Genomic DNA, 20,682 nt, shown 5'->3' with positions numbered 1-20,682 from the left:
GGAAACACGATAAAATCATTTCCAACACAGAAACATGATTTACAAGCTTGGCAGGCCTAAAAATGTAATAGGGGCTACTGTAGATTGAACTTGCAAGTACTAATAACACTAACGAGTATCGTTGCTCTGTTTTGTGATATTATGCAGCACTTTAGTCAAATGCCAGGAATTCAGGTACAACGACTACCACACCAACATGGTAGTCCACAATGTAGCCAGCTTCATCATTTGATTCTCCTCAATGATTCCTAAACGATTCCTTGATATTGATTCCTCAATATTTGATTCCTCAATATTGATTCCTCAATATGTCAATATATCAAAATTCCTCAATGATTCCTAAATTTATTAATAGCAAGATACATCATTCAAGCGGAATATAAGAAAGACTGAACTTCCAGCCAACCACAGAACCAAATGGCAATCACTGGAGGTTTCGCTGATCATGTATATTGATAGTTTTGTGTAGTTTGTTCCCTTATTGGTAGGCCTGCAAACAGTGTTATACTTTCAAGTACAGGCCTACATTGTATTTCTTGCTATATAGTAATTTACCTTACTATAAGAACCATGGGTGTCAACATCACAGCTACAACAAGTTTTATACCAGTTGTTTTTTCTTTACTTTTCTTTTTCCATAGCCAAAACACAGGATTGGGGTAGCAATTGGTGACCAAGTGTTGGACCTGAGCACAATAACGGACCTCTTCAATGGACCAATCTTATCCGAGTGCCAGGGAGTCTTCTCTGAGGTAAAGTATGTTTACATTTGTAGAGGTGCAGATCTATAGTTTTCTTTTTATTCATTTAATAATATAAGAACATGAAATGCAACCGTTTGCAAAGTTTGTACATAAAAAAAAGCTGTCCAATCTCTCTAGTGTGTGTAGACTAAAGAAAGCCATTGTTTTTGGGTTTCTCCTCAATAGAGATATTGTTTTTTGAATCACTGAAGAGGAGAGTGGATGGGGTTCAATAGGGATGGGTCAGGAAAACAGTGGCAAATCCCTTGAAAGTAATTCTACCATAATTATTAACTTATTTCGGTAACAAAAATGTGGCCAAAAGCCTTTCTTCAAACCCTAACACACTAGCCAGTGGTACCATACGTACTGTATATTGTTTATGCCATTCGAGAGATTGTTGTAGACATTGCTACTAAAACATGGGAAAAATTTACACAGAGACAATCAATGTGCACAAAACCTATCGTCTTGCTTTCAAACTTTTGAAGATTAAGCTAATTATTTATATACCTCATTAGCAAATGGACCAGTTGTAAAAGTGAACCAAGCTTTAGTGATAGAGTATTACGTATACTGTAGATGTGTAACAAACAGAGAGTATTTATCGATAAATATCAAAACTTGAAGAAATTTGGTCCTTATCTTGGCAGTACTACAGTTTATAGCGATATCCTGATAGCAGTACATTAGTTTACATATGATAACATATATGATAACTTTTGTTTAAACTGTAATCTATATTGTCTTTGATTGATTGATTGAGATATAACGATAACTCATTGTACACAACAGGGAACTTTGAACTCTTTCATGAGTCTGGGCCGTCCTGCTTGGAAGGAAGCCAGAACGACCCTACAGCGGTTGCTGTCGACCTCCGAACCAACACTGAGGGACAATGCAGAACTAAGGAAAAGGTTAGCACAGACTACATGACAAGACTACATGTGAATACCAATGAGATGACTGTAATGTACAATGTACATTTTTACACTGGAATATTGGCACTGCAATGATCACATTCTTGCAAACAAACATGAGATGGGGAAACAACTGGTGTACAGAGAGGGGAGAATGGGGGGGGGGTTAGGTGTATGGTAGCCTATAACATACATGTATTTAACTAACATGGTTGGGCATTAGTTGGAGATGCATGACCAAGTTTGTGCTCATTGTGAATACATGATGTACGTAATGTAAACTTTTGCTGGTACAAACTGCCTCACAAATCTCTTGCCACTGCTTTCATGGCTACTCCAGTTTGGAGTGAGAGTACCGTCATGTGTAATCTTACTTGCCACATTTGCAAATAACAGTCCACTAGGTAGAATGCTCTCAACTTGAGACAGCCAAACTTGATTCCCCAAATTAGTCTAAAGTGCCACATGTTACAGTATTTCCATCAATGCATTTTCCACAAAATCCAATCTGTTTTCCTGTCACTCGAGCAACTATAAACTAGAATGTTTTTTTTTTTAAAACCAAAGAATACACAAATGTTAATTTTTACTCAACCACAGTGGTGCAAGCCTGCATTTATGCCATTTATGTGAATTTATGCCAGGGAAAGTTATGTGTTGGTCATGTTTACTTTCAATAAAACAAACTTTTTCATGTTGTTATTATTAAGCATCTGTTGTGAGAATACTAAAGTTAAAATGATATTTTATGAAATGAATTATTTGCTTCACTTATATGTCTCCTCAAAACCTGTGCACTCTTCCTCTGACATGTCTCGAGTGAACTGGTAATCTGTTAAGCACTGGGATCCTCGTCATTGTACAACCCCCAAGTATCTGTTATAGTTCTCTAATTGATTTTGTTTTCATTGCATATCAACGTTTCTGCTCGCTGTCAGGGTGACTTTTTCGTTGGTGCTCAGCATTCCAGGATTTGCCCTGAGATGTATGTTCTTGCCAAACCCATAAGAATTGTTGTACCCAGGTTTTCCACAAACACCCTTGGAACCAGGTTTAGCTATTGTTAGAAATACAATGCTTAAAAGGAGATATTTACCATATTTTACAAACATAGTTTAATCACCTTAGTTTCTTTTGCTAACAGTATGAGTGATAAGTTACTGTCAATAACTTGAAGCAGAACACACAACATTTTGTTTCTTCGTTTTCATTTTTCAGGGCTTTTGTTCCACAAAGTGCCGTAAAGATGCATCTCCCTGCAACCATCGGAGACTACACCGATTTCTACTCGTCCATGTTTCACGCCACCAATGTGGGCATAATGTTTCGGGGGAAGGACAACGCCCTTCAGCCAAACTGGTAATTGTTGATCGTGTTAAGGCTCGGTGGTTAAATTTTGAAAATGTTCTTTACACTTCGCAACAAGAGAGGGAGGAGAACGTACTTAATCTCTCTTAAAACATGATCTGTTCACTAAATTTGTTGGCAGTTATAAAGCTCATGTAGGCTATAACAAAATTTGCACAGCCAGACTTTTGACTCTTTAAACCCTAACACACTAGCCAGTGGTACCGTACGTAGCTCATGTAGGCTATAATAAAATTTGCACAGCCAGACTTTTGGAGTTGCAGTTTTAGCAGCAACCCTAGTGTATGGAGATTGTGCATTTCAGCAGCAGGAAGTGTGTTTCTTGTGATGAGTGATATCAGGGACCCTGTTCAGTTATCCACTGACAGGCCAGATCCTTGCCAAAACAAATGAAAAAGAAATATTGGCACACCTCCCATTATTATACCCAGTGTGCCGTTGATGCAGTCTTCACACTACACTAACTGACATCTTCAAAGACACCTTGTTAAGGAGGTGCAAAGGAGGTGTCAATACTGTATGTGTCACAAACAGTAGGAAAGAAATCAATGTAGATGGATTAATGTGCTTGCAAGGTGAATAAGATGCCTTTATTGTATATAAAGTTAAAGTGTCGTACAATTTGGACGTACGATTTCTGACTTTAGCCCAGATACCAAGTTATCCTACCGTGTTACTGTACCTTCAGTCAACAAAATTATGGTTTATGTATATAAACCTTGAATGGTAGTCTGTGATTATATGTTGTTGTACTCTTCATGTTGGCCTGTGAGCAGTCCTCCACACTCTGCCCCCTCCCCCCCTCCCACACACAACCTACAGTAGTAGATGTTTGCAGTTGCTTCTTTTATGTTCCTGTCATGAAGTTATGGTTTCTACATTCACAGGAAGCATTTACCCGTGGCCTACCACGGTCGATCGTCGTCGGTGGTCATCTCAGGGACACCCATCAGAAGACCGTGTGGACAGCTGAAACCGGCCGGTAAGAGCAATAGCTTAATTTGGAATGCTTAAAGGGAAGTAATAGAGCTCTATATTTTGCATGTCAGAAAATGCTCCTTCATTATCGATCTCAACGTCACTTTAGTAAATTGGTACCAAGGCATTAATTGCCCAGTACCAGTATCAGCTGGACGAAGTAAAGACCGATTCTTGGAATCAGCTCTGTGTTGCTGAAAGTTTAGCCTTAGCTTGAAGTGTATGGTTGATGAGTAATCTTCTTTTAAGATATTTTTCGGACTTATTCTCCGATATATACATATACTATACAGATCCATATACTGAAAAACAAATATATACATATATATTTATATATATATGTACACATATGCATAACAGATATTATATTATATATATATGTACACTGCATACATACATACACAAATATGTAACTTTAAACTTAGTTGAATACACACTTGTCCATATGACAATTTGTCAAATTTGCAGGTGAATGGAAGATTACAGTTAAAATAGTTAATTATATATCATGTCCTTTGAGTCCTTTGTTTTTGTGCGCAGGTTTGTCCTTTCAGAAAATATTTAGTACCAGCAGTTTTTCATAGAACATATGGCCGTTGCAAATTTACTTTTGTAATTTGTATGTCTTTTTCTCCCCCTTTTTTCTCTTGTTCTACAGATGATCCACCATCTGTTGGGGCTTGCAAACTTTTAGACTTTGAGCTGGAAATGGTAGGGAAAATGACTGTTGTAAATAAAGGCATAATATTGAGACTGAAATTAATCATTTCATTGCAAATATCCTTAAAGGGGATGATCTTGTGAACAAAGGTTCGATGATGTGAAGAAATTATGTGAAGATCGCTGTGCTCAGTTAATGGCACCATGTATATAATATGTGAATACAGGAATTGTCATAAAAATATTAATACCGTGCATGTAGATGATACAAAACTGTAAAAAAAAGTACTCTAAGGATTGTTTTTAGGGTTGAAACTTGTCATTTCTGCATATCTAGCAAATAGTTTGTCACTATGCTTTCCTGTAAAAGAGTTCCTGACCATCCTTCTGGGATCGGTGAGGGGGAGGGGGTAGAAGGATTGGATTATATGGGTTTTTTTGGGGGGGAGGAGGGGGAGGACATGACTACTTAACTATCTTGTTTGAAGTATCCTTACTCATAGACAGACATAGAATAAGTATCGTGTAGAGTACAACTTCAAACATACAGACGATGTTTTCTCTTGGATTTTACCTTTTTAGGGATTCTTTGTCGGACCAGGCAATAATCTCGGTGATCCCATAAAGATTAACAAGGCTCAGGATCACATCTTTGGTATGGTACTCATGAATGACTGGAGTGGTGAGTTGAAAATGATTACCTTAAGATAGTCATGAATTATGTGTTGAATATTGTGATCTTGGTGATGATCCCAGCCATATTTAACATACTGTAGCTCGGGATCACATCTTTGGTATGGTACTCATGAACGACTGGAGTGGTGAGTTGAAAATGATTACCTTAAGATAGTCATGAATGTGTTGAATATTGTGATCCCTTGGTGATGATCCCAGCCAATTAACAATACTGTACCTCGGGATCATATCTTGGGAATTTAACCTCTGAATGGCTGGAGAGGTAAGTAGAACTTGTTGAAAACTTATCTGAATTGATCTCGTTTAATATAGGGATCTGGGTGATCCTTTAAAGATAAAGAAAAGACTAAGTCACGTTTTTGTCATTTATGCTTTTGGAGTGGTATTAGAAAATGTGCAGCAGTTTAGTCCAAAATATCGTGATTGTAGTTAACTGGGCACTCCCAGACTGATTAAGTACAATAAGGTCAGAATAATAGGTTTGGCATTGCACCCATGAACGATTGGAGTGTGAAATTGGTTGTATCCTCTCCCAGCCATAGCAGTTGCTGCAAGGTGGAGTAACTTTACCTTGTATGACCATGGTGTGTCCTGCACTGTACACCCGAATGACCCGACTACTGAATGTATGTGTTCGTTACATCTGAATATTTCAGTATCGTACTGGAGAGAAAAGTTACCAACAAATTATGGTTTCTGAAATGTGTGATATTTCAAAATGTTGATGTTTCAGCCACATCAAGACAGCCATTGTTCAGTGTGTTTGATCATGCAGGGTTGTCATACAGATCTCATTGGGCATGATGCAGCTGTACCGCCGCACACAGGCCTGTGTATAGTACATGATCAATTGCATGATGGATGGTCATTTAGTATTATACAACACCTAATTGTATTCTGGTCATTTGATTGGTCGATTGCTCATTGATTGCATGATGGATGGTCATTTAGTAATATTGTTACAGTGTTTTCGAAATGCCTTGCATATAGAACCAATAGAACCTATGACATTACAATATGTTAGTACACTGGGCTTATTGCGCAATGGTTATTTATAACAAATCCTATACAAGTGTTAATTTGCCACCACAAGAAACCCCTCTGGACACGTTCCTCTTGTTATTATGTCATCAGCTCGAGACATTCAGAAGTGGGAATATGTGCCTCTCGGTCCATTCTTGGGGAAGAACTTTGGAACTACCATATCACCTTGGGTGGTAACCATGGATGCATTAGAGCAGTTTGCTATTCCAAACTGTAAACAGGTATGCCAGATACTCACATATTTCAGTTATTTGAGTTATTTTCATACAATACAAATCGGAGATGGAGGGAGGACTAAAGAAACAAGTCTTGTACGAGTATTCCTCCTCTACGAATAATTAAAAAGAGAGGACAATGGAAGAAGCAGAACAAGACATGAAGAAGACAAAAACAACAGAGAACAAGGGTAGCACACAACAAATGATCTGTTAATAATAATGGTTGAGTAAATAAGTAAAGTAAGTTTGCATGAGGGAAGAAGGAGAGTACTTTTTCTGTGTTCCTAATGTGGTTATCTAGGTTTTCCAGATATATATATCACCCTGGAAAAATATCATGGTGTGGAGATATTTGATTGGTGAGACCAGATTTGTATGGAAACGATTTGAAAAGTGTATGTTATACTTTTGACTATAGGAGTTACAGTTAAATACCTTTTTCGATAGAAATGTGAACTATAGGAGTTACAGTTAAATACTTTTTTCGATAGAAATGTGAATATACGTGTCGTAACTTTTGCGTTATATACTAATGGCGTGATAATCATGTCAGGTAGAAAAAATGTACAAATAATGTAATAAGTGTTCAGGCCAAATTGTCCTAAAAGAAGATACGTTATGTCATATGCAAAAAATTTGACATTTCGATTGACTTGAGGTGGTAACTGTGTGCATTAAGTAACAGAAGTTTATGCAGTAATGTACCCTCTTTAACAGACATCAAACCCATCAACACCAGACATATACTTACCTGCTTTCCATAACAGTACTGTAGACAGAAATGTTAATACCATGTGTATGTATCTAAGTGATCTTTAGATGTTTAACTTTATTTCTCAACAGTTGATAGATACTGTACCTGCCTCTCTTTTCATATTTCAGGATCCACCTGCTCAACCATACTTACACCATGATGATCCTTATACTTTTGATATTAAGCTGTTGGTTTCTATTAAAGGTAAAATCCTCACAAAATGGTTTCAGCGAAAAAATGGCTGATCATTCAGTTAAGCAAGTGATGCATTGTGGCATAGCTAGTAGAGGGGGTGGGGGGGGGGGCATGTGGGAGCCATCCAAAACATTTGTCGAAACCTCCAAAAAATTTCAGCAAAATGTTGATTTTAGAGGAAAAGTTAGAACTGCCTGCCCCCCACTAGGAAAGCATTGGAACTTCCTGAACAAGAATGTCAAGTTATGCCCCCAGTGATGCATTTATGTGGTTTGGTTTTCCTTGTCCGGCGAGTTGCAATATGTCCTGGCTTTGCACTACATGGGTACCAGTGGCGTCCTCTTAGATTGGGGTATTGGCACGTAAGGTAGAGCAGGTAATTTTCTCGCATTTGCTCTATACTTCATGAATGACCTCTGGATAAATTTACCCATATTTCCCCCCCCCTTTTTGGTTCTTTTTTTTTTGGGGGGGGAGGGTTTGGTGCTCACACAGTTTAGTTCTTTTGTACTCGGTCTGTATTAGATTCTGGTATTTAAGGATCAGGGGTCCTTCCTTGTATGCAGTCCGAGTATTGGGCTACAATTAATCTTATGTACTCATTTTGAACTAGGGATCAGGTCCTTCCATGTGTGCAGCAGTAATGGTACTCACTCTGTATTTGTTGTATGTACTATGCCTTTCTATGTATACAGTTGTAATGGTACTAATGTCACAAGTTATCTTTGGTACTCACTAGGTATTAGTATTTAGGGATTAGATAGTATTAGATAGGGATTAGATAGTATTAGATTAGTATTTAGGGATCGTGGTCGTTCCTTGTATGCAGTCCCAGTATTGGTACTCAGGCTACAAGTTATCTTATGTACTCACTTTGTACTTGATGTTTGTACTAGTGATCAGGGGTCCTTTCATGTGTGCGGCAGTATTGGTACTCACTCTGTGTTTTATGCCCTTATATGTGTACAGATGTTTTCATCGTCTCACAGTATAGTAAATCATGTTTTGTAACTGACTCTTTACCATCGATAACTGCGTATTTCTCTTGTCATTGTGAAGGCATGCAATACCAGGCCGTTTAATTGAAGAACAGACAGTATCGTGTAGGTAGATTTCTAAATTTAAAACACTGACCAGCAACAGCAGAAGTTTCATCCATTAGATCATTTTGTCGAGATTCATGATATTAACGTAGCATTTTTGTGTCCTTTCAGCGGAGGGAATGAAGGAAGGAGCCGTGGTGGCCAGGAGCAATCATAAAGTAAGTGGACCATTTCTGGTTCAGCTCCCCCGTTTCTGAGATCGCATCTGGAGTAGCTAAAAGAGACTTGAATGTTGTTAACGAGGAAAGAGAAAGAATGTAGGGGGGCTAGAAGTCAAAGGCAGTGATGTAGGAGAAAAATACAATGTCTCATTGTAAAACTACTTGTTGCTTGTCATTACTAGATTTCATTGGTATTCCCCTCTCAACCAACTTAAGGAAAGTAAGGTAAGATTAGTTGTCCAGTAATAGTCGGAGGTACTCATATAATCATATTTCGTCTTGTGTGAAGAGGTATAACAGTAGCCGGGTGCTGATCCTTTATAATAATATAATAATTTTAGGTTTACAGTCTTGTTCAGGGCCAAGGCCCTCTCACTCGACTTAACCATGGTCATTGGTAACTTGTCACACCTACACACCAAAGTGTGCACAATTCAATCAATCTATCCTGGGGCACCACAGTGCACCACAACCACATGTCCCCGGGGGACTTCCCATAGGGTGCAGCCACAAACCAGTGCATGCAACTATATTTACAAGTTACCTCGCAAGTCCCCATTTATACACCTGGGTGAAGAGAGGCAATGGAGATAAAGTGCCTTGCCCAAGGGCACAACGCAATGATCTGGCCAGGACTCGAACCTGTAATCCTTAGATCACAAGTCCACTGCCTTAACCACTTGACCACAACACCCTCTGTAGGTATTGGCGACTACTCTCTCTGACCCTGTCACTTCAGCCCCACCTCCACCTTCCCCAAAAAATTATAGGCAATGTAGTATGTTGTGATGCAAATATTATCATAGCCTTATGTTAAATGTGGATATATTTTCTATTTCTTTTTTTAATGTAAATAGTCTTTTCATGGATCCCAAATGCAGTCATTGTAGACTCAAGTTCATGTCCACTTAGTTTCATGCTCTGCGTTCAACTATTATTTGCCAAAACCAAAGTTGTGTAAGATAAGTTCGGCCCAATATTATATACTGAGTATCTTGGACGCTGCACTAACACGATTAAAGCTCTTACTACCTAAAAACGAAATACCTGCTCCGACCTGGCCCAAATCCCCATATGTCTTCATACCCTCTTCTCCTGCCAACGCTACCCAACCACACACCCCCCCCCCATCCCCACTCCACCCCTACTTATTGCATTTATATAATATATATTAAGGTAATAATGTATATTAAGGTTGTCTTTTCATTTCCTGTATTTGTAGAATCTCTATTGGACTGTTAAACAGCAACTTGTACATCATGCTATTTCTGGGTGCAACATGAACCCAGGGGACCTCCTGGGGTCTGGCACCATCAGTGGAGAAGTAAGCTATATGAACTATTTCCATAACTTTCCTAGGGAATAATTAATTTAGGAATAACATAACTTGTGAGTTTGAACAAACTCATAAATAACTTCAGTGGAATTTGTAGCTAAAGTTTCATTACTATTTTATATAGTTACCCACGGGAGTTTTATGCCGTTCATTACCTTTTCCCCCTCCGACAGAAGTGAAAAAGCAATTTTTACCTCTTTTCATGAAATATCGAATATATATAATTGGACCTATATAGACTTGCTCAAGTCTCCAGTCTTGTGTGTCAGGGCTGTGGTATCTGACAAGAAAGATCAGATTTTTTATAAGCGGCGTTGAGAAAATTGTACATTACAAGTATCTTCATAATGTAAACCAAATTGCTGACGGTTGGATTTGCTGCCCTTTTAATTCAACCCCCTTTAATTCCCTGTACATATCTGCTAGCACTTTTCAATGGGCTCTCTGCAAAGTGGCTCACCATTACTTTAATTTTGTGCTCTGTGTTGCTGTTTTCTCCCACATATTCATGGTAGGTTCTTACAACCATGTGATATCCTGAGAGTGGCCCATCATTAAAATAGGCAGGTTATATAAAATGGGGGGGGGGTGTCCAAATTTTAGCCCCACCAAAAAGTTTGTATTTTCTTTAAAACCATGTCATTTATGTTCCCATTGGCTGTGAGCAATAGCATAATTGATTCACAGAGTTGTGTGACAGGAACTGCAGTGTTGTTACAAAGAAGAATGAATAAAGAAAGAGAAAAAGGCATTTTTACCTGGTATCAATGCCACATTTATTTGTTAAGTGCTCAACACCACCTAATTGCCAGGATAAATCAATGTGTGAAGGAAGAGTGGTGAAGTTAAATGATTGATCGACTCTTTATTGTTTCATTTTAATTAGACTGATGACAGCCTCGGTAGTCTCCTCGAACTTTGCTGGAAAGGAACAAGGGAGGTTGACCTCGGTGGAGGAATCAAGAGGAAGTTTCTCAAAGATGGAGATGAAGTGATTTTGAAAGGTTGGCTCTTGTGTTTTGTTTCTCCTTCTCATCCTCCTCCTCCTCATCCTCATTATCTCCATCTTCATCTTTTGTTTAAAGTCACTGATTCATTTTTCATGATTTACTATTTGTAAGAAACTGAACTCATTTTTTCCTTCACAAGTGAAAATTGAGTGTACTTAAGTGCTAAAAAACAAGCCATGATGTGCAAATCAAGTTATGAAGTGCAAACTCGTGCTACTTGGTGCAGAATATTTCAGAATTAGTGAATTTCTCTGCAAAATATTGATGGATTGTTGTACAATTTAATGGCGGAGACTCATGACAAAAGGAAACAGACAGTGACAGACAAGCCTACAACTGGGGAAATTCTTTAAGAGCCCTATTAGATTTTCTAACAGTGAATTTCAAATCCTCTCTCCCTCTCCCTCCCCCACTACCCTCCCTACCTCCCCTTTTATTTTGGCAATTTTAATTGTCTGCCTTTAGTCAAGTGCGTTTAGTCAACAATCAACATAGTTTCCTAACATGTTTAATCCTATTAAATACATTTGTCACTAATCAGCATTTAGACTGCAATCTGCCTCATGGCCCTTACAAGCAACTGTATAAACTAAGACTGCTGATGATGAGGTACATGTATGTTTGCAAACTGCCTGAATTTCCAGACTCTATTCACACTGCACACACTTAAGATGTGCATGTAGAATCATAACCCCTACTTGCAAAGGGCAGGGGGACCCCTACTTACAAAGGACAGGGGGGGTTTAGGCAGGTGGTTACAAGTGTATATGCATATTCCCTTAAACAGTAGGGGTGAACCATGATATTTTTTGTTAGGAAAAGGGTTGCCCTGCGGTTATTGAAGCCAACTTCTATGTAAGGAGAACCAATAGTGCACCCCCCCCCCACCCTCCCCAGAACACAAATTCTGAGGCACATATCAGACTATATGATTAAGTCTACATGCAAGGTTGTTCTCATAGCTTTTGAATTTTTGAGAAAGGGGATTGTTCACTCCCCACCCATCCACCACCCCCCAACTGGTACGGGGTAAACCAAAATTGATTGAATGGGTCCAGAATTGTAAGAGTCAGCTAATGACGGAGAATTTAAGTACTTTCTAGTTTCCTCTTTCCATGTACTACTAATGTACAATGTACAATGAGCAACAAAGATTTTTGAAATTAAAAGGCTTTTTATAATGATCCACTCCATCCTGATGCAATCAATTGATCATTTCAATTTGCTTCTAAGTAAAGTAATTTGGTATTAAATAATTACTGAAATGTGTCAGCCAAAACTACCAAACTTAAATTTGGAATGCAACATTTTCCATTCAATTTACCAAACAATATATGGTTATATGTGGTTATATATGGTTATAATACTTAATCTGGCTCTTCTCTCTTCTACATAATACAGGTTATTGCCAAGGTGACGGTTACCGAGTTGGCTTTGGTGAATGTACCGGAAAGATCTTACCTGCCCATCCATGCTAATGTACAAGCTGGAGTGTTTCTGCTAGAAAGATAAAAAAAACCTGTTTAAACCAACGGAAGCTATTTGACCCAATCGTTGGGAGTCGAAATGAAATTTTCTGAGAGAGGCTTTTATGACATAAAAAAAGGACAGAAAGTAAAGATATTTGATCAAATGATTGTAATCAGAAAGGGTTAGGCATACCAGGGCTTGTAAATTGCTGGTGGTGGTAAATATTGGAACATAAGGGGAATTAAAAGACCCTACCTTTACCCATATCCTAGACTTATAAAAACGAGAGAACCCTTTTCCCTTTTTATTTTCTTTTAAACCGTTTGGTTTAATAAGATATAATCCCACCATGCTGACCTTGGCTATCAAAGTGGATCACCCCTTTTTAAGAGAAGTTCAGACACTCATTAATATTTGGTTTCATTTACACTTAAAAAGAGCTGATGAGGCTGTCAACCACTTGGGCTTGGAATTGCAGCTAAAAAGATTAAAACAAATTTTCTCTGTATATTTCTCATAAAAATCTCTTCCTTTTGTTTTACGTTCATTTAAAGATTCCGATGTCAGCTTAAACTTGACAAGATTTTTTATTTTTTGCAACTTTTTTGCAACTTTTTCTTTACTCTGAAATGTTGAAATTATGTCAGTATCTGTGCCATAATGCTATAAATTACTGCAATTCGTTCACCTTTTTAAAGATTTTTCTATTCCTTCCAAAAATCTACCCAGGCAAAGCATTCAGTGGGTAATATTTAAAGCACCAAGTGCGACGACAACCAGTTTGTTTTCCGATGAAAATTAATTTTAATAATTTATTAAATTATCAACCACACATGAAAAGCCCCCCCCAAAAAAAAAATAATAATAATAATAATGAATTAGAAAAAATAAAAGATGGGTTAATTGAACTTTTCATGAATATTACCGCATGAAAATGGTCATGTGCGAAGTACCTTAAAGATCACAGGGTTGGCCCCAAATATGCTAAGAGCATAAAAAGCAGTCAAATAATGGTCACTCGTGCACCAACTTCAACAACCAGTTTACTACCACCTGTGAAAGGGTTTTTTTCCTCATTGAGACAGAATTCTTTTATTTAACATTTCTCGATTTCTGGAAAGTAATTTGGAGTTTTCAGAACTTTCGGGAGACTATTTGTTGACACTTTTAGCATACTAACGTTGCAGGCCAATACCCATTACCTGTAACAGTAGTATCTGCAAGCTTTTAGAACCATAGCTAATAAAGAAAGCAATTGTCCAAAAGGAAGGGATCTGGGTTCGTTTGGAAAGGGTTAGAGGCCAAACTATGGATTTTTAAGTGTGGAGATGTCCTTCTTTGCAGGATTTAGAAAAGACTGAATTATGACTGCCTGTGTTATATATATAGTTCATGGCAAAAGAACTGTAGAATCCAAAATGAGGCAGGGAAAGAAAAGGTTCCAGATAAGAAGAAGATAATGGGGTCGTGGGGGAGGGGGGTGTGGGGAGGGAAGAGATAAGGGAAAGGGCATTGCATCATGAAAATAACATTTCTTTTTCAAAAAAAAGATGGGTCGTTCATGTTTGACTTAATCCATATTGGATGAATGAAGGGTACAAATTGACATCTGTTATGGAGAAATAAACTGTTTCCATAAAGAAGACTTCCACATTTATTCTACCTCTTTTCTCTGTTGCACTGCTCTCAGTAACATAGGGGGTGGGTCACAGGGGGGGGGGACATCAAGGGGTTTGATGGGTTTTCCAATGTTTCTTAATTGATATACCGTAAATTCACCAACACCGAGTTTCCAATCGCTCGTATTGCGTTATCATACACAACAAGTATCAAGTATGTGTATGTCGAACTCGGCTGTAACTTAAGCTCTTTAGCATAAGCAACATTTCCTCACAAAACGTGGTTTTGAAGGCAAATCGACTTTTCATGTACAGTAATAGAAAACAATAAAGGAAAAATATCATCAAGCATCGCAGTTATGTGTTCCGGTGACAATTTTTAGATTTATTGAGAGATTTTGTGCAAATATAAAAATCTGGCATAGATAAGTACGTAGAAGCAATTTACAAAAATGTTTTACTTGTTTTCAAAACACTAAATCGTTTTACATTTACACACTTATGCAATGTAACAAGAACGTATTAAACTTACATTTTCAAATTCACAATCATCTTAAGTTAAAAGGGTATAACTATCATGTGCGGTTTTATGATATTTCAACGACATGTGGACACAGGAACTTATTTTCCTCGTTGCGCCTGTAAATGGATAATTACATTTCATCTTTAGTTTAAATTTGATCAGATTCATTAACTCCTGATATATAATTCGTTCAAAGGTACTGACGCAACTCGAGGTGGCTCGGGAAGGGAGGGGTCAGATGGGGAAGGGGCAGATGGGGAGAGGATGGGGAGTAAATGGATCGGATGGGAAGGGGATGGGGAGGGTCGGATGGGACAGGGAAAGGGAAGAGAAGGGTGCCTTTACCAGGTTTTGAAGCTGTTATAGAATAGTTGGAAATAGTATTATGCATTTGTTATTGATTTAATTCATGTTATATAGAACTATGCATCATCCCTCCCCCACCCCCCACCAGACCACATGCACATTCTTCCCAAGATATAGCTCCCGCCTTTTACGCATCTAAATAGTAAAATATGAAAATATCTCGTGTAAACAGTATGAAAGACAAATATCTTAAAGCATCTAAAGAAAGGCTTATATTGATTTCTATTAAAGTACCATCACAGACTAACCGATTACATAATGAAACGATAAATGGCCAACCATATTTCAGAGAACCCTGACTACTGCAAGAAGAAATCCCATTTACATAAACCTCATTTGACTTCTATTAGAAGCTACAAAGATGATACCGTAAATATCAAAATAAAACACGTTTAATTAATTGGAACATGTGCATTGAATGCTGGAGGAACACTATATTTGTGCATAGCCCATGAGTTTTAACTTCAATGAAGCCATTCTCTGTCTCACGAGATGCTTATTGGTCGGTTAACCGTCAACGATGCACTGTGAGGAGAAAAGAAGCGGGAAAAAATTGACCAAGAATGAAAAAGAATCACTAACCGATGATTGGCCTATGGGAATATTGGTACCACGTGCACACGATTTTAAAAGTGGGGGGGGGGGGTGACAAACTCTAAAATCCTGAGGATAGGGATAGTTATAGGGGCTAAAGCTATATGGACGGGCCTAGAGGGCCATTGAAGGATTTTATAAAGGAGGGGTGTAGTCATGGGGGAGTTGATGCTGACCTCCATGTAGGGATGTCTGGGGAATCTCCCCAGAAAAAAAAACCTTTAAATTTAGAATTCAGATGGTGCATTGAGGCATATAAATTAGGACTATTATTAGCTCGCTATGCTAATTATGTAATTATGAATTACACATAATTAGCAACTTTGTGCATATTAATTCGCTTGATTTTGTGTATGTGTAGTTTGTGTGTCTGTGTGTGGTTGCAAAGGTGGTGTACACTCCTAGCAGTGGTCTAGATCTTGATTGTCAAAAATCTCCCGACTAAATTATTTCCCCCGACTGACGAAGAAGGGGGGGGAGGGGGAACTCCCCATCCTGCACTCCTTTTAGCACGCCACTGTGTAAACATGTTCTTGATGAAAGTGAGGTGAGCGATTTACTGTGTACTTTAGAACAGATACACATGATCTTAGCCAAATGGCTGAGAAGACTACTGTTAACTGAAAAGAAAACGCCTACCATAGATTAAACTTGACTATACGATTTGGCGGTTTCGAAAGTGGAAACAAAATCAACCCAACTAATTTCCTGAATGGTGTATTGGTTTTGGTATGTAGCCAGCTATGTATGTATAGTGCAGACCTTGTGTGTTATCAGTTCCTGGTTCATTCTTAGAATCCAACGATAAAGGAGGTTCCCTGCATTTCGTACAGGAAAGTCCCTATGCATGTGCTGGTAAACAATGCTTCAACTGAACGTACGCTATACTTTGGCACTAATTCTTCAATGTTGTGTTCGACTATTAAAATAACATGATCTTGTTCAGGGGGGTAGAAGTCCGGGGGGGCACGTGCCCACCACTTTTTATTGTACAAAATACCAAATGTGCCCTACTGGCAAATAAAATGTGCCCTTTTGATGACGAACTGTCTTTTGGATATCTTAAGCCTTTGTTAACTTTATTATTTTATTTGAATTATTCATGTACACCATAATAGTATTGATAGCATACTAACACATCAGATATATTTAAGTGATATGGCCGGTGTGTATTGGTTTATAGCATAACGAGTGTGAATGTGGAATGAGAAAGTGCCCCTCTGATGTTGTGCCCCTCCCCCCCCCCACACGTTTTGGAGATTCCTATACCCCCTGATCTCGTTGCCATGTAGTTTGCCTATCCTTAGAATGTTCAAGTAATTGATGGTATCCGAGGGCGGATCCATGGAGGCCGGAGGAGACCCGGCGAGGGGGGGGGGCGGACAGGGACTACTTACCCTCTGAAATGTACATAAAACAGGGAATATAACAGCTTCCTGCTAAACAGTATAGCTAATCTATACTACATAATCTAATTTCCAAACAAGGCAAATGGTGGGGAAAATTTAGCGTACAATCACTTTCCTTCATTCAGGTAACCTATATATATGTATCCTATATGCATATATATATATATATATATATATATTGATATATATTGATATGATATATATTGATATGATATATATTGATATATATATATATATGTGTGTGTGTGTGTGTGTATATGTATGTATGTATGTATATATATATATATATATATATATATATATATATATATATATATATATATATGTATATATATATATATATATTAAACAAACCTTACAATAACTACTAAATGCCTTTCTTTGCGTGGTGGTGAGCTTTAGACTTTGCAACACAAACACCTCCTTTGACTTAAGTAATGTGTTCCACTAAATATACTTAATAGTGTCATAGTCCATATCACCACGTTAGACTACTATTAATTCGTATACATGATAACAAACTTCGAAGATGCAGGCTTATATTGTTATTATTATTTCATTGTTTTAATTTTTTGTATTTGACATATATTGCAGTTGTATAGTTAAGGTCAGGTTTAACCAAAGGCTTCAACTCAAAGCTGGATACCGATTTTAAGCATGCAGCTGCTTGGGTTCAATATTAGGTTCAAAAGCTCGACAGAAGTATCGTTTTATGAAATCCCAACAATAGTGTTCATTTAATTCACAATAGCCAATTGTCTGTTCATAATTATGACGAAAATCTTGGAAATCCTCCTGCCGGATTTTGTATATTGTATTGAAACCTTTCTTTAGTGATATCATAAGAAAGTGTCAAGACGTCAACATTATACTATAGCATCGTTCAATAACGAATATCGGAAATGAAAACAAAAGTAGACAGCTATTTCATTTTAGCAACCAAGGCAGAGATGCACGGTATCATAGACTCCTATAGCTCGTACAGTCCCCTGAGTGATACTAGGACCTATATAGCTATATGCAATACTGCATAGGAGAGGAGTCAGCCCCTCCCCCCCCCCCAACCTGCTTGTCTTGGTCTTGGTCTTGGGCGACAGACTGACTGAATCATCAAGGCAAAGTCTAGTAAAGGATTGCACGACTTAAATTTCAGCTAAAATGTACAACCTACGAAATGACGTCTTTTAAAGAAAAAAATGTGTTGCGAGTGTGTAAACTTACCAATATCAACCAAACGATTAACCAAGGCCAGAAGAACAAGGATATGAGCAAATGTAGCAGGTGATTTGTTTGTCTGTAATGAGAAAAGAATCAATTTACCACCGTAGTACTGTTGAAATATTTCCTGGTAGAATGAACTATACTCACGGTTTAATGATATAGGCTTATACAGTACATTAGAGTATCAATTCTTATAGTTAAATCTCAGAATGGCCTTCCATCTGATATTTTGATGTCACTTCGACATAGGAGCGATTGAGAACACCAAGCACGCACACATAACTTTTGCGAACAGAAAATCTTTACCTTGTGATTTGGGTATAATTATGAAATAATGACATGATGAATGGAATATGCTATAATATGTCCAAGGTGACCAGTATTGTCATATTAATATGCTAGAGAGTCAAACAATGGTCACACAATTTGAAATAAGGATTTTAACATTTCACTACATTTAACCTTGCTGCAGACGGTACAACTATCTTAACAACATTGTATATTTCTCAATGTCTGGCAGTTATATAGCGGGTCACGAGTTCACAACCTCCAATACAATACCTTTTAAAATGATTGGCAACTGGCTAATAGGGGAAGGGGTGGGGTGGCCTACATAGTAGGCCGATGCTACACTTTAAATTGGGGCCATGACATATTTGGCTGAAGGTTGGAAGTATCATTCCATGGACTAGTGCAAACCCATAACTTATTCCACAGCTAAGCATTGCTATAGGGCACGCATTGGAGCGCGCAAAAGCGAGGGAGATGTGGGGGGGGGGAGCCATCGTTAGTTGGGAGAAAACTGTTCAGTCGATTTTTTTCCCCCATTCAATCGGTGAAAAATTATACCACTGCTATTGGTGTACACCCCTTACCAACCACACGCACTTTTTTATTGGCACAACTACCTTGCATTTAAAGTTAATATACAGACCTAATTTATAGCCTTAACGTGGTTCAGAATACACCGTTTTGACGTCTAAATTGACAAAGAAATTTGGACTTCCCAGAGCAGTTCTTACATAATTGTCGTCGGCTTCAACAATTAGATAAAAACATTCATTTGCCTCTTGCCATTCTCATATAGGCTCATCCCATATACCTTAATTATTCAGGGAGCGGGACTTTTAGAATTTGATCCCCGCTTTTGACATCATGTGCACGCCACTAATGGTATACGTTAACAATTAATAATGTGAGACAAATGTCTCTGTTCCTAATGGCCAAGTAAATGTATTCTCAGTCTTTATATAGCATGGCTCCATTTACAGCGATGTTTGGCTTCTTACTGTGAGGTTTTATTGTTTTTTGCGTATAGGCCTAAAATATATACATAAAGTTGTGTAAAATGCATGAAGTTTTCCATATTATGCAGAGCCTCATCAAAACTTTAAGACATGAGCACCCTTTCTGGACTATCCATGTACATCGCTCGTTAAACATAGATATATAAACATATATCTCTGGCCTTCGTAAAAGTTAGTGGAGAACCATACATAGGTCTGTTCTAAAGCAAGCACTTACGGTCTGGCGGTTGTGGTAGTGACAAGGACTGTGTTGTTTGCTGCTGGGGCCAATGGAGTCTGGTTGTTGACAACTATCACTTGTTGAGGCGGGTAAGCTGACTGTTGCGATGGTGGATACCCTTGTGGTGGAGGTGCAGTAGGGTACCCTTGATGTTGTGGAGTACCGTATCCAGGTGGGTATCCTTGCGGCGGTGATTGGTAATCTTCCTTGAGTGGGGTGTATGGTGGTGGATTACCCTATATAGATGAATCATGGGGTATCATCATAATTATACAAGTCTCTTCGTGTGGTATCGACTTGTAGTATGACTGAACTAAGAAAACAAGTATACCCCTTAACCACAGCATATAGGCAATTTGTTTGTACCACCTGCGGTAACTTCACGTACATTACATGAGTGCAATTCACCGATCTTTGCCGAAATGAACATTACACGCCATACTCTAGCCCCTAAACAGTACAATAACAATGAATTCTATATCCTACTGACAACTTCGTGAAGTTAACGTTAATGCGCAAGAATATGAAGATATGATGGTAAAATATACAATCTATAATCTTGTCGTATAGTAAGCCTATATAGAAAAAATTCAACGTTGTATGGTAGTACTTACCGCCATTTTGCTGAGTTCCGTACAGTCAAAGTTGATGTCTGTATAGATGGTAATAGACTAACACGATACAAAGCACGTTTATATCCGTTCGGTATACGGATGTCCTTTGTAAACCATGTAATTTGTATTATACGCATATTACAGGGTTTTCTA

General features: G+C 38.1%; 2 protein-coding genes across 2 annotated transcripts in view; one reads left to right on the top strand and one right to left on the bottom strand.

The window, feature by feature from the left end:
* The window catches only part of LOC139966953 (fumarylacetoacetase-like), a 16,240-nt gene extending 966 nt beyond the window's left edge, over positions 1 to 15,274 (top strand). Inside the window, exons 2-13 of the mRNA XM_071970458.1 lie at positions 642 to 752; positions 1,539 to 1,660; positions 2,882 to 3,022; positions 3,919 to 4,013; positions 4,668 to 4,720; positions 5,252 to 5,351; positions 6,500 to 6,630; positions 7,510 to 7,585; positions 8,791 to 8,837; positions 10,063 to 10,164; positions 11,063 to 11,180; positions 12,588 to 15,274. Of these exons, the coding sequence (XP_071826559.1) occupies positions 642 to 752; positions 1,539 to 1,660; positions 2,882 to 3,022; positions 3,919 to 4,013; positions 4,668 to 4,720; positions 5,252 to 5,351; positions 6,500 to 6,630; positions 7,510 to 7,585; positions 8,791 to 8,837; positions 10,063 to 10,164; positions 11,063 to 11,180; positions 12,588 to 12,664 (1,173 nt within the window). The 3' untranslated portion in view covers positions 12,665 to 15,274. The remainder of the gene's footprint in view (positions 1 to 641; positions 753 to 1,538; positions 1,661 to 2,881; positions 3,023 to 3,918; positions 4,014 to 4,667; positions 4,721 to 5,251; positions 5,352 to 6,499; positions 6,631 to 7,509; positions 7,586 to 8,790; positions 8,838 to 10,062; positions 10,165 to 11,062; positions 11,181 to 12,587) is intronic.
* LOC139966956 (uncharacterized) lies at positions 14,633 to 20,682 on the bottom strand. The gene is made up of 4 exons (XM_071970462.1): positions 20,530 to 20,682; positions 19,913 to 20,151; positions 18,389 to 18,461; positions 14,633 to 15,689 (listed from the first exon to the last, which is right to left on the bottom strand). The coding sequence occupies exons 1-4, from the start codon at positions 20,533 to 20,535 to the stop codon at positions 15,672 to 15,674; spliced, it is 336 nt and encodes a 111-aa protein (XP_071826563.1). The 5' UTR covers positions 20,536 to 20,682; the 3' UTR covers positions 14,633 to 15,671.

The sequence above is a fragment of the Apostichopus japonicus genome, chromosome 4 (assembly GCF_037975245.1).
Source record: "Apostichopus japonicus isolate 1M-3 chromosome 4, ASM3797524v1, whole genome shotgun sequence".
In the NCBI taxonomy this organism is placed as follows: Eukaryota; Metazoa; Echinodermata; class Holothuroidea; order Aspidochirotida; family Stichopodidae; genus Apostichopus; species Apostichopus japonicus.
The sequence above is the reverse complement of the archived record's forward strand: the minus strand, read 5'-3'. Positions and strand labels throughout refer to the sequence as shown.